At 44.6% G+C, this 14892-nt stretch overlaps 1 protein-coding gene across 4 annotated transcripts in view; it reads right to left on the bottom strand.

Moving 5' to 3' along the window:
- LOC137370309 (urea transporter 2-like) overlaps positions 1 to 14892 on the bottom strand; it is a 118424-nt gene that overhangs the window by 67188 nt on the left and 36344 nt on the right. For all 4 annotated transcript variants that reach the window (XM_068032691.1, XM_068032695.1, XM_068032696.1 and 1 more), the window contains exon 4: positions 2874 to 3063. In XM_068032691.1, the coding sequence (XP_067888792.1) occupies positions 2874 to 3063 (190 nt within the window). The remainder of the gene's footprint in view (positions 1 to 2873; positions 3064 to 14892) is intronic.

The following is a 14892-nucleotide window of genomic DNA, read 5'->3' as shown; positions in this document are numbered from 1 at the left end:
ATATATTACATATTGACTTCAAGTTACACAAGTATTCTTGATTCAGTATTAAGATGGTCATCAGTAGGCAGGTTTTTTTCAAGATAAAAATTAGTTTCTTATTTACAAATCTTATCAAATAGTTTTTAATTTTGGCATTTATATTGAAGCTTTGAGCAGATTTTTGTTCTTCTGAGGAGTTCATTTTCTTTTATTGTTCATTAGAACAACACTGCTATTCATAAGGAGCATCAAAATAAGATATTATCATAGAATAGTACAGCACAAAAGGAAGCCATTCGGCCCATCGAGTCTGCAGCAGCACACTTCGGCAGAGGATAGACTGCAGCTCTTGGGATAGTCAAATAATGTAATCTAGTGCAAATCCTATCAACTTGTCATTATTAATTTGAGGTCTAATGTATTTTGATGATCTAAATCAGTGTGCTGAAAGCTCTTTCAAGCTTCAGTGGAAATTCAAAGTACAGCTCCTTTTCACTTGGGACCAGGTTTTGCAAAAAGCCAATTGTACCTGCCCATCTCTGGACTGGAGCTAGTAATTATTAAATCCTATGGTTCTCATATAAATTCTTTGTGTTGTCAACTAAACTGGGGATATCAGCTGTCTCTTTAACTTTAGCTGTATTGTATCACACAATTTAGGCTGGATTTTGACCTTGCTGCGGGGGTCCGGGCGCTGAGCCAGAAAGCTGGGGGCAACCAGCATTGGCTGTTTGGGGAACAGCTGCATCTTTCAGCATTCAGGCAAATAACTGCCTGACATTAGGGTTCTCGTTGCTTCAAAAGACAGGAGCCCACCTCCAAGAGCTGCCTGCCATTTGGAGGGCTGGGGGCTCTTCAGACTCAGCAGCACCAATGAGAGCAGGTTGGCGAACTGTAACTAGTTGAGTGCCACAGATGTGTTTTTTTAGGCAGAGGTATTAAGGGTTATGAACCAAGACTGGTAAATGGAGTTAAGATACACATCAGCCAGGACCTAGATGAATGACGGAATAGCTCGAGGTGCTGAATGGCCTATTCTTGTTTCTGTGTTTCTAATAAAATTCACCCCAAATTCCTAATTTAGGAGAAGTGTACATGCTGTTGATTTTGGCACACTGAATCTACATTTTTTTCTGATGAAAGTCACTGACCTGAACCATTAACTCTGTTTCTCTCTCCACAGATGCTGCCAGACCTGTTGAGTATTTCCAGCACTTTCTGTTTTTCTTTCAGATTTCCAGCATCTGCAGTATTTTGCTTTTATCTACCATTTTTTCTAATGTGCGTGCATCCATGCCATTACAGAAATAAAGTTCTAGACTTAATAGTTTTTTGCTGCAGCAACTATTAAATACATTGAACAAGTATGCTAGACTTCAAGTCGAGAATATTTTAAATGCTGCATAATTGTTAATCGCGTGATGCAGTGGCCAGATTAGTAGAGGAGTAGCCACAATTATAGGGTAATGTTGAGGCTGAAGTCACCATAGGCCTGAACTGGCAATTGTAAGTGGGGAATTTAGCCGGGGGATGACTCCTGGCTAAAGAAGTGGGCACGGAGGCGGAGGCGACGGAAGAAGAGCTCAGCATCATGCCGAGCTCGAAATTTATTGAGGTGGGGGCGTAAATGGATGAAAGTGAGGTCTTTGCTGAGGACAGTTCAGAGTCAGAGAGGGGAAGGTGAGAGGGTATCGTGCTTACATGGCAAGGGGGTAATATTAGAAAAACAGATGGGGTCAGAGAGAAGGGAAGTGGAAGAAGGATCCAGTGGGATGTTGGTACCCATGAGTTGTTAAAGCTTGTGATCCTTCACACCTGAAAAGAAGATAAAGATTTTTGCTAAAGCGCCAGATGAGGCAAAGGATGAAATGAAACGGTGGACTAGAACAGCTTTGAGATGAAGTGAGTCTGTGTTTAAGAGAGGTTGACAGTGTGCATGTGGCGGCACATGGCACTAAGAGTGGATCTTAGGATGCGGTGAGAACAGCAGTTCGAGGAATGCTGAATGCTTTCACCATCCACGGCCCTAAACACTCCTTCCAAGTGAAACAGCGATTTACTTGAGCTTCTTTCAATTTAGTATACCATATTTGCTGCTCAGTCTGTTATTCTACAATGGGGAGACGAAACACATACTGGGTGATCGCTTTGCGGAACACCTCCATTCAGTCCTCAAGTACAACCCCGTGCTTCCTGTTGCTTGTCATTTCAATTCTCCCCTTGCTCCCACTCTGACCTTTCTGTCCTTGGCCTGCTACAGTGTTCCAACGCAAGCTCGAGGAACAGCACCTCATCTTTCAACTGGGCACTTCTGGACTCAACATTGAGTTCAACAATTTTAGATCATAACCTCTGACCCCATTTTTTTTCTTTTTTAGTGTTTTTTTACTGGTTCCCTTTTTGTCCCTCTCCTTGTTTCTTTCTTAATCCCTTTACTTTGTGTTCAGACTGCTGCTATCCTGTCACTTACACCTCATCCAGACACATCTTTTGTTTCTTCACTTGTCCCATTACTACCTGCGTTGGCTTTGTACCATGAAAACTTTTGTTATTTAATCCACCCTATCACAAACTTTCCCCCCTCCCACCTTTCACTTGCTCAAAACCATTCTAAATTTTCCCAGTTTTGATGATAGGTCACACAGACCTGAAACATTAACTCTCTTCCTCTTTCCACAAATTTTGCCTGACCTGCTGAGCATTTCCAGCATTTTCTGTTTTTGTTGCTGTAATAGAGTAGCCTTTGTGACTATGCTGTTCCAGAAATTTAATATATTTTGAAATATAAATATAGTGTCTGATGGCACAGATAAAAATGTTCAGAATGCCATTTTCACTATTTTTGCAAGAAAACTTTGAAAATCAAAAGCATATCACTACAGCACATTTACCTGTTCTGACTGAGCAAAAGTGCTGCCAGAGTTGAGAACACGGTTCCCACGAAGCCATTCAGTGCCCACCATGGATTCTGTACAATCAGCCCAGCTAAAATAATGATCCCACTCAGAGGGTTGTTGACAAACATCACCTGAGCGGTACCACGTAAGATCCAGTCAATAAATTGAAAGATAATGTTCTGCGCTGCAATGTTGTCAGAAGAAAAGTATATAACTGTTAAAGAATCTGATATGCATGCTTTCCATCTAATCCTAAAATTAGATCATAACCTTATTATTCAAGAGCAGACATTTAGCACAATAACAGACTTTAATTTGATTTATTTTTATGAAGTGGATATCCAAAGCATTGCTTATGGTAAATCAGATGATCCACTGTTTTATAACAAAAAATTTACACAATGTTATGTACAATCTGTTGCTAAAGGCCAGAAAGTCTAAATGTTATTGTAGTATAAAGGTCTGAAAGGATTAATGTTTGAGACTGCGTGAGTAACACCTCGTACTGTGATGATGTCAGAGATCACATGAGGTAGAGACGCAAGAAGGAGAAACAGCATCATGTCAGCAGTCAGTTAGACCTGCTTAAGAGAAAGTGTAAATAGTTCATGAAATGTAATAAATGACTTATTGTTTTAAGCCTTACAAAGACTCAGTAATTTCTGCAAGCTAGAGGAATCAAACCTATCTCTTAGTATCAACAATATACAACATAGTGGCAATGGTGAATAACAGAAAATGTAAAGAAAACTACTCACCTGCAAAAGTAGCGCCAAAAGACGACAGAAAGAACTTGTGAAGATGCTGGGAAGAGCTACAGAGCAGCTCCATGGATGAAGCGAAGGCACGGAGAGTTGGGGAGTTGGTGTCCAGAGGCATTCAGGCTGCACCACAAAGGTGTGGTGTTCTGTGAGGGAATTCCTGGTCCAGCGATTGTAGACTTCTCGTTGGAAAACAAAGCAATGGTTGGGGATCTGGTGAGCAATCCTTGGAAAGGGTACAAAATTGATTTCAGGGCGCACCATATAGGCAGCATTGTCAAAGCCGAGTCCTTAGAAAGGGCGAATCTGAAGTCGGCAGACATTACATGAGAGGTCCGTGAGGCTGAAAAGTGCAGGAAAACTCCAGAAAATGTGGGAAAACTCCCAAAAAGCATGGGATGACTGCTATTACAGGAAGGAAAATTTAAAAAATAAAGTAAAATACCTAAAAGCTTAGGAAAGCTATGGAGCCTCAATTTAAGTTACTAGAGAGATTTGAAAACATAGAAGGAACAAATCACATTCAAAATTGGTCTCTGTGGAGGAAAAGATTTCTGAGATTCTGAATTGCTTCGCAATTAAACAGCAAGTCAGAAGCAGAACAAGTAAATGCATTACTGTACTCCATAGGAGCAATAGCAGACGATGTTATTGCTAGACAAGGCATTAATGAAACATCGACAAATTTGATGAAGTTTTAAAAGCCTTCAATAAGTATTTTAACCTGAGGAGCAATAAGATATTACAGAGGAGCGAATTTAACAGAAGAGTCCGAAACCAGGTAAATCGATAGATTCTTTTATTAATGACCCTTTACAGGCTAGTTGTAGGATGTGAAAATGGAGATCTCAAGTCAGAATTGATAGAAGACTGCATTGTAGTAGGTATTGCTGATGATTCCTTATTAGATTTATTGCAGTCTAATGGAGACCTAACCCTAAAAAAAGCAATACAGCTGGTGAGACAAGCAAAGGTCCATAAGAACAAAGCAATCTTGACAGATGAAGAAAAACCTTGAGTCAGAAAACCTCCAATGACCGTACAGTTCCTGAAGTGCAGGCTTGTAAAAAAAGCACCAGAAAAGAAGGTGCAAGATGCCATTAATCTCTACCAGCGCAGTGGCGCCAAAAAGGCCCACAGGGGCAAACAGTGTCCTGCAAACAAAGCAGAATGCTTTCACTGTAAGAAAGCTGGCCATTTTGGGAAGATGTGTCGAAGTATAACCTCTACTTTAAAAAGTTCCAAAGATAAAGCCTTTACACATAGTGCCATTAATGAAGTGGAAGAATCTCCTTTGCAAGAGAAATCAGAAAACTTTATTGGTGAGATCAATGACCCTAATCATATATTCTGGACTGCAGATATTTATGTCAATGGAAATATCACCAACTTTAAACTGAACACTGGAGCTAGTGTGACAGTCTTATCAGACAATGAACCATGGTTATCGACGCATTGCCGACAACCAACAGATACTCAGTTACACGGTCCAAGAGGGATTGAACTGAAAGTCAAGGGAAAGTTACAGGCAACACTCCAGGACAAGGAAAAGCAAATATTGGAAACACTGTATGTCTTACAAAATCAAGAATTTTCTCTTTTGTGCAGTAAAGCTTGTATAGACCTTCATCTTATCAAGAAGGTGGAAGACATGAAGTGGGAAGAATCTGGGAGTCACTTCCAAAAAGACTTTCTGAAATTAATTACTGGTCGAGGAAGACTTAAGACCGATTGCAGCATTACATTGAGAAAAGATGCCAAATCGGTGTGTCATACCCAAGAATGAAGCAAATCCAGCTTCAGCTAGAAGAGATGACCAAGCCAACAGAGTGGTGCTCAGGAATGGTTCGAGTTCCTAAACTGAATGGTACTCTTCACATTTGTGCAGACCTAACTCAACTTAATAAGGTTGTCGCAAGGGGAAGTGTAAATAGTTCCTGAAATGTAATAAATGAGTTATTGATTTAAACCTTACAAAGATCAGGAATCTACAAGCGAGAGGAATCAAACCTACCTCCTGGTAGCAACAATATACAAAAGAACAAAGAACAAAGAATAGTACAGCACAGGAACAGGCCATTCGGCCCTCCAAGCCTGCGCCAATCTTGATGCCTGCCTAAACTAAAACCTTCTGCACTTCCGGGGACCATATCCCTCTATTCCCATCGATTCATGTATTTGTCAAGATGCCTCTTAAACGTCGCTATTGTACCTGCTTCCACCACCTCCCCCGGCAGCAAGTTCCAGGCACTCACCACCTTCTGTGTAAAGAACTTGCCTCGCACATCCCCTCTAAACATTGCCCCTCACACCTTAAACTTATGTCCCCTAGTAACTGACTCTTCCACCCTGGGAAAAAGCTTCTGACTACCCACTCTGTCCATGCCGCTCATAACTTTGTAAACCTCCATCATGTCACCCCTCCACCTCTGTCGTTCTAATGAAAACAATCCGAGTTTATCCAACCTCTCCTCATAGCTAATGCCCTCCAGACCAGGCAACATCCTGGTAAACCTCTTCTGTACCCTCTCCAAAGCCTCCACGTCCTTCTGGTAGTGTGGCGACCAGAATTGCACGCAATATTCTAAGTGTGGCCGAACTAAAGTTCTGTACAGCTGCAGCATGACTTGCCAATTTTTATACTTTATGCCCAGACCGATGAAGGCAAGCATGCCGTATGCGTTCTTGACTACCTTATCCACCTGCGTTGCCACTTTCAGTGACCTGTGGACCTGTACGCCCAGATCTCTCTGCCTGTCAATACTCCTAAGGGTTCTGCCATTTACTGTATACCTCCCACCTGCATTAGACCTTCCAAAATGCATTACCTCACATTTGTCCGGATTAAAATCCATCTGTCATTTCTCCGCCCAAGTCTCCAACCGATCTATATCCTGCTGTATCCTCTGACAATCCTCATCATTATCCGCAACTCCTCCAACCTTTGTGTCGTCCGCAAACTTACCAATCAGACCAGCTACATTTTCCTCCAAATCATTTATATATACTACAAACAGCAAAGGTCCCAGCACTGATCCCTGCGGAACACCATTAGTCACATCCCTCCATTCAGAAAAGCACCCTTCCACTGCTACCCTCTGTCTTCTATGACAGAGCCAGTTCTGTATCCATCTTGCCAGCTCACCTCTGATCCCGTGTGACTTCACCTTTTGTACCAGACTGCCATGAGGGACCTTGTCAAAGGCTTTACTGAAGCCCATATAGATAACATCCACTGCCGTTCCTTCATCAATCATCTTTGTCACTTCCTCAAAAAACTCAATCAAATTAGTAAGACACGACCTCGCCTTCACAAAACCATGCTGCCTCTCGCCAATAAGTTCGTTTGTTTCCAAATGGGAGTAAATCCTGTCCCTAAGAATCCTCTCTAATAATTTCCCTACCACTGACGTAAGGCTCACCGGCCTATAATTTCCTGGATTATCCTTGCTACCCTTCTTAAATAAAGGAACAACATTGGCTATTCTCCAGTCCTCTGGGACCTCACCTGTAGCCAATGAGGATGCAAAGATTTCTGTTACGGCCCCAGCAATTTCTTCCCTTGCCTCCCTCAGTATTCTGGGGTATATCCCATCAGGCCCTGGGGACTTATCTACCTTAATGCTTTGCAAGACACCCAACACCTCCTCCTTTTTGATAATGAGATGACTGAGACTATCTACACTCCCTTCCCTAGGCTCATCATCCACCAAGTCCTTCTCTTTGGTGAATACTGAAGCAAAGTACTCATTTAGTACCTCGCCCATTTCCTGTGGCTCCAAACATAGATTCCCTTCTCTGTCCTTGAGTGGGCCAACCCTTTCCTTAGTTATCCTCTTGCTCTTTATATACGTATAAAAAGCCTTGGGATTTTCCTTAATCCAGTTTGCCAATGACTTTTCATGACCCCTTTTAGAACTCTTGACTCCTTGCGTAAGTTCCTTCCTACTGTCTTTATATTCCTCAAGGGATTCGTCTGTTCCTAGCCTTCCAGCCTTTACGAATGCTTCCTTTTTCCTTTTGACTAGGCTCACAATATCCCACGTTATCTAAGGTTCCTGAAACTTGCCAAACTTATCCTTCTTCCTCACAGGAACATGCCAGTCCTGGATTCCAATCAACTGATGTTTGAAAGACTCCCACATGTCAGATGTTGATTTACCCTCAAACAGCCGCCCCCAATCTAAATTCTCCAGTTCCTGCCTAATATTGTTATAATTAGCCTTCACCCAATTTAGCACCTTTACCCGAGGACTACTCTTATCCTTATCCACAAGTACCTTAAAACTTATGGAATTGTGGTCACTGTTCCTGAAATGCTCCCCTGCTGAAACTTCGACCACCTGGCCGGGCTAATTCCCCAATACCAGGTCCAGTACGGCCCCATCCCTAGTTGGACTATCTATATATTGTTTCAAGAAGCCCTCCTGGATGCTCCTTACAAATTCTGCCCCATCTAAGCCCTGAGCACTAAGTGAGTCCCAGTCAATATAGGGGAAGTTAAAATCACCCACCACTACAACCCTGTTACCTTTACATCTTTCCAAAATCTGTCAACATACCTGCTCCTCTACCTCCCGCTGGCTGTTGGGAGGCCTGTAGAAAACCCCCAACATCGTGACTGCACCCTTCCTATTCCTGAGCTCCACCCATATTGTCCTTTTAGATAGCTGGCACAAGCACAACAGGCTGAATGGCCTCCTTTTGTGGTGGATGATTTTATGGGTGAAATTTTACCAGTCAGATGGTGACAGGCTTGTGGGGTGGGGTGGTCGGTAAAATGACAGGGGAACATGTCTGGAGTCGTACAGCATGGAAACAGGCCCTTCGGCCCACCGCGTCCTTGCCGACCATAATGCCAATCTATACTAATCCGACCTGCCTGCATTAATTCCATATCCCTCTATGTCTTGCTCATTCAAGTACCTGTCCAGATGCCTCTTAAATGTTGTTACTGTTCCTGCCTCCACCACCTCCTCAGGCAGCTCATTCCAGATACCCACTATTCTTTGTGTGATAAATTTACCTCTTTGATCCCCTTTAAACCTCCTCCCTCTCACCTTAAATCTATGCCCTCTAGTTTTAGTCACCCCTACCATGGGAAACAGACTCTGACTATCTACCCTCTCATAATTTTACATACCTATATCATGTCCCCTTTCAGCCTCCTTCGCTCCAGGGAAAACAGACCCAGCCTATCCAATCTCTCTTTATAACTCAAGCCCTCCAAACCAGGCAACATCCTTGTGAATCTTTTCTGCACCCTCTCTAGCTTAATCACATCTTTCCTGTAGTGCGGCGACCAGAACTGCACACAGTACTCCAAATGCGGCCTAACCAACGTTATGTACAACTGTAACATGACGTCCCAACTCTTGTACTCAATACCTCGGTCGATGAAGGCAAGCATGCCATACGCCTTCTTCACCACCCTGTCTACCTTTGTTACCATTTCAGGGAAATATGTACTTGCACCCCAAGGTCTCTCTGCTCAACAACACTCCCCAGGGCCCTGCCATTCACTGTATATGTGCTGCCCTGGTTTAACTTCCCAAAATGCATCACTTCACACTTGTCTGCATTAAATTTAATTTGCCACTCCCTTGCCCGCTTTCCCAGTTGATCTCTATCCTGTTGTAACCTTAGACAACCTTCTTCACTGTCCACTTTACCACCAATTTTGGTGTCATCTGCAAACTTACTAATCATGCCCCCTACATTCACATCCAAGTCATTAATAAATATGACAAACAACAGAGGGCCCAGCACCGATCCCTGCGGCACACCACTGGTCACCAGCCTCCAATCTGAAAAACAACCCTCCACTACCACCTCCTATCACCATGCCAATTTTGTATCCAATTTGCTAGCTCATCCTGGATCCCATGTGTTAGAACCTTCTGGACCAGCCTATCATGCGGGACCTTGTCAAAGGCCTTGCTAAAGTCCATGTAGACAACGTCCATCGCCCTGCCCTCATCAATCCTCTTGGTCACCTCCTCGAAAAACTCAATCAAATTCGTGAGACATGATTTCCCACGCACAAAGCCATGCTGACTATCCCTAATCAGACCATGCCTTTCCAGATGCATATAAATCCTGTCTCTCAGAATCCCTTCCAATAACTTCCCCGCCACTGATGTAAGGCTCACCGGCCTGTAGTTTCCTGGCATATCCCTGCTGCCCTTCTTAAATAAAGGCACAACATTAGCTGTCCTCCAGTCTTCTGGTACCTCATCCGTGGCTAATGACGATACAAAAATCTCTGCCAGGGCCCCAGCAATCTCCTCCCTTGCTTCCCAGAGCATCCTAGGATACACCTGGTTAGGCCCTGGGGATTTATCCACCTTTATGCGCTTCAAAACCTCCAACACCTCCTCCTTTGTAATGTTGATATGCTCCAGGATATCGGTGTTCCTTCCCTTGGACCCATTAGCTTCCATGACCTTCTCCATGGTAAATATGGACGGGAAATATTCATTTAAGACCTCGCCCATTTCCCGTGGCTCCACACATAGATTGCCTCACTGATCCTTAAGGGGACCTACTCTCTCCCTAGCTACCCTTTTACTCTTCATATACTTATAGAATCTTTTAGGATTCTCCTTTATCTTATCTGCCAGGGAAATCTCATGGCCCCTTTTCGCCCTCCTAATTTCCTTCTTAAGTGTAGTCCTACATCCCCTATACTCCTCGAGGGACTCACTCGATCCCAGCTGCTTATACCTGACATATGCCTCCTTCTTTTTCCTGACCAGACCCTCAATATCCCTCGTCAACCAAGGTTCCTTAAACTTGCCAGCCTTGCCCTTCCATTTAACAGGAACAGGCCGGCGGCCCTGAACTCTTCCTATCTCAGTTTTAAAAGCCTCCCACTTGCCAGACGTCCCTTTACCTGTAAACAGCCTCTCCCATTCCAACTTTTGAGAGTTCCTGTCTGATGCCATCGAAATTAGCCTTCCCCCAATTTAAGTCTTCGACCTGAGGACCAGTCCTATCCTTTTCCATAACTATCTTGAAGCTAATAGAGTTATGGTCACTGGTCCCAAAGTGCTCCCCCACTGACACATCAACCACCTGCCCATTCTCATTTCCTAGGAGGAGGTCAAGTGTAGCCCCTTCTCTAGTCGGGCCATCCACATACTGCTTCAGAAAACTATCCTGGACACACTTAACAAATTGTTCCCCATCTGATCCTTTAGCACTAAGGCAGTCCCAGTCAATATTAGGGAAGTTGAAATCAGCTACTATTACAACCCTATAATTCCTACACCTATCTGTGATTTCCCTACATATATGCTCCTCCACTTCCCTCTGACTATTGGGGGGCCTATAGTATAATCCCATCAAAGTGATCACCCCTTTCTTTCGGAGCAGAACGCTGACGTTTTCCTGCTGCTGGGCAAATTTCTCAGAGACAGTCGGGCAATGGGATTGTGATCCCACACAACAACGGAGGGCAGACAATTGAGGCTGTTAAGCAGCCAATTGTCTGTAATTTTGAGGTGTATTTTAAATTTTCCCTGGGACGAACAGGTTTCACGGAGCATTAGTGGCTCGCCAGCTAAAAGGAGGCAAGAGCTCAGCGGCAGGTGAGTGGTGCCGGGAAGTGGCAGCCATTGAGTACAGCTGCATTGTCAAACAGGCAGGCTGAGGTTCAGTTAAGCAAGGGGGTGAAAGTTGGAGGGATTACACGTGTGAGCCTATATCAGAGGGCACTGATTGGCAGGGTCTCTGCCATTTCCATTCATCTAGTGCAGGCAGAACTGGGAGTTTGAGAGACTTGGAGCCTTGAGGGTTCCAATTCTCAATGGGTGGTATACACTCAGAGTTTGACTCCTCCAGTGAGGAAGAGAGTGAGAGAGAGAGAGAGAGAGACAGGCTCTGCCACATGAAGTGGGGCTGCAACAGCCAGAGAAGCACCAGGGAAGAGGGTGCGAGGGGTCACGAATGAGGAGGGAGCACGTGGCCAATAATGCAGGCTGATGTTCGCAGAAGACGCTAAAAGGATTTACAGACAGAGGCTCTGCTGCATGGTGATGTTGGAGCACCAGTGTCTCTGAGGACTGCCTCTGTCTAGGCAGGTGGTAGCGGACCACTGAGGAATGCTGGAGGAGGAGTTGAGGCCAATGGGATATGGTGGTCACCGGCTCCTGTGGTGGTGAAGGTGACTTTGGCGCTCAACTTCAGGATCATTCCAGGGATCATCAGGACACACCTATGGGATCTCCCAGTTAATGGTCCATTGGTGCATCAAGCAGGTGACGGATACCGTGTTCAAGAGTGCAGGGCAGTAAATCAGTTATCGCACCAATCAGGCCGAGAGGGCAATAGGATTCGGGTCCATCACTGGATTCCCTCAGGTTCAGGGTAATCAACTGTACTCATGTGGCCATCAAGGGTGCAGCAGAGCAGCTAGGAGACTTGGTGAACAGGAACTGATTCCACTCGCTGGATGTTCCATTAGCCTGCGACCACCGCAAAAGGATCCTGTGGGTGTATGCAAGGATCCCAGGAAACTTCATCAACTCAAACATCCTGAGACAGTCCCAGCCATCTCAGCAATTCGGGCTACCCGAGCACCTTTGTGGATGGATACTGGGTGACAAGGGGTGCGCGCTAAAGACATGGCTGCTTACTCTTTTGTGGAACCCCAACACAGAGGCAGGGGGCATGTACAACCATGTAACTACAAGGGCAACCATTGAACAGGCCATAGGCCTTCTGAAAATGAGGTTGGATAGATCTGGGGAACCCTCAAAGGTCTCATGCATCATAATAATAAAAGCAATCCACCATGTATCAGGGTGATTTGCTGCCCTCTACACAGCCTGATGCTCCAGAGAGGAGTAGCATTGGATAATGATGACCACATGTAACTACCCCAAATGGACTGCAGCAGTTCAAGAAGGCAGCTCACCACCACCTTCTCAAGGCCAATTAGGGATGGGCAATAAATGCTGGCCTGGCCAGCGATGCCCAAAATCCCATGAATGAATTTAAAAAAACATTGAGCACACTGCCTCTTCCATCTTCAAGGAAGACTTGGGGGCGAGGTGGTGTCGTGACCAGGTGGACAATGAAATGCAACTATGGGACCAATGTGAAGGGCATTAGCATGCATGCCAGGGAGATATGACTCACTCATAAACACATGTTTCTCCTGAGGTTCTGTTAAAGGCCCTGGAAATGCCTTGGTCGCCTTTCATTAAATGACCTTACCATCCCACTGGCCCCACCATTACATTAACCCAAGGGATACATTTACCATTGACCTCATTCTGTGCATACCTTTCCATGCCCTCTCTCTCAAGTGCTCACCATCTGGTGATAGCCCAATGGTGCAGAAAAGAACAGACCAATCATTACATAATGCAATACAAGAATTTTAAAGTGGCACATAAATCTAATACTTTAGCATTCAGCATAAAACTATCACCTAGTGAGCCCCCAAGTTCAATCTAGGTGGATTTACATGAACGCTTCTGGGTGCTGTTATGAAGATGTTTCTGTATTTTGTGTTAAGCATTTTTTTTGAGGACTCATATTTAAATTATGGAGATGGATTCATTGGAAGGCTGAAGATTTCATAAATGCTGGACTTTGCTTTGCTGTTGACAGTACATTGAAAGGACACTGAGATGTTTTTTGAAAACAACCTGTGCTGGAAATCATGTGCTTTAAGCTCAGTAAACAACAGAAACCTTGGTGACCTGAGGAAGATGTTTACAGAGAAGACACATGTCAAGGTTTATGGAAGTCAGGGGGTTGACCTTCTGTTTTGAGGTTTGAATATTGTGTTCAAGTCAGTTGATGTGTGAACTGTTTTGAAGACAGTTCGTGTTTTGCCTGCCAAGGAAAAAGAAACCACCCAGCTCACCTATTTCTCTACCTCTTTGATGAAACCCTGAAAAGATCCAGTGTGGGAGAGCTAAAATCCCTGGTGCTGCATCTCTCCTAAGCAGCTGGAAAAAACCTGCCAGATTAATTCTCAACGTCACCTGAAAAGGACTGCTTTAGAAAAGATCCCAGTGGCGCGTCTCCGGACACCAGACCAAAAGGGACAACTGACTTCCTTCCATATCTCCTCTTTTTTCTTCAAGAATTAAGTATTTGGCCAAATTACTCTGTTTTTGTCTTTTTTTGTAACAGACCTCCGCAGAGAGAAATTCTGTATTTTTTTCAGTGTGTGGGGGAATTTTAAAAGGGAACTTTCATATTTCAATCTGTGTGTTAATGCTTGGTTCATTACTGGATAAGTCTTGTTTGATAATAAACTGATAATTTATTGTTTATTAAAGAAACCTGGGTGGTGTATTTATTCTGGGATAAAGAGTAGAATGTATGATTGACCACATTGGTAACCAGGTAAACATTTAAATATATGTTGTAACCTGTGGAGAAGTGGAACTAGAAAAGACAATGCACTCCTCCCACGTCGGTCGTAACAGTGCTCCTACATTGAGCTCTACCGGCACCCGTAGTTAAAGTGGAGGCAAGCTGCTGCCTTTTTTGCTCCGGTGCATGCGATGGCCAAGGTGGATGGCCTCTGGGTGCCTGAGCCCTGGAGGGGCCTGGCATATTTGGGGCCACCTGCATCTTTGCAGAGGCATCTCTGTCACTGACGGTCATGAAGCGGTTGTATCACTGTCAAAGGGGCTGAGGAACCATTGTTAATGCAAGGAGCGCCTTGAGAAGAGCCCGATAGACTTCAGGCAGCTGATTCTGGACCCTTTCAAGGCCCACCTGCCCTTCCCTGCTTACCTGGAGTGGTTGAAAACCTGGCAATGGGTCCATGCATCTGGGGGACATCTCACCTACCGATTGCTCAATACAGCTCATGGATGAGGCCATACTGTGGAGGCAGGCATACACCTCCTGCATCCACTTGGTGGTATGTCATGTGTGGCTTTCCATGAGGTTTGCCACTCTGTCAATAGAGGAGGCCATGTGCTCACACCCCAGAGATATGGTGCAACTCATGGCATGGATGGAACCCTCCATCATATGTGCATGGGAGCGACAGCTTCTGGGAACTGTGAGACCCATCCACACATTTCTCACTGCTGCTCCAGCAACTGCCACTTTGATGATGACTCCTGAGGTTCGCCTTCTGTGTGGAGCTGAGCATCACTGGGCCCTTCCTCAATCCTCTGATGGGGAGTGACCGCAGCTGTCATTGCTTCCATTACCTGCTTGTGCATGTCTGCGCCGTGCTCACCAGCTGGTGCCACACTTTCTAACTGCATGTC

This window comes from Heterodontus francisci, chromosome 1 (genome assembly GCF_036365525.1).
Source record: "Heterodontus francisci isolate sHetFra1 chromosome 1, sHetFra1.hap1, whole genome shotgun sequence".
NCBI lineage: Eukaryota > Metazoa > Chordata > Chondrichthyes > Heterodontiformes > Heterodontidae > Heterodontus > Heterodontus francisci.
Note: the sequence above shows the minus strand (reverse complement) of the source record. Positions and strands in the feature narration are given on the sequence as shown.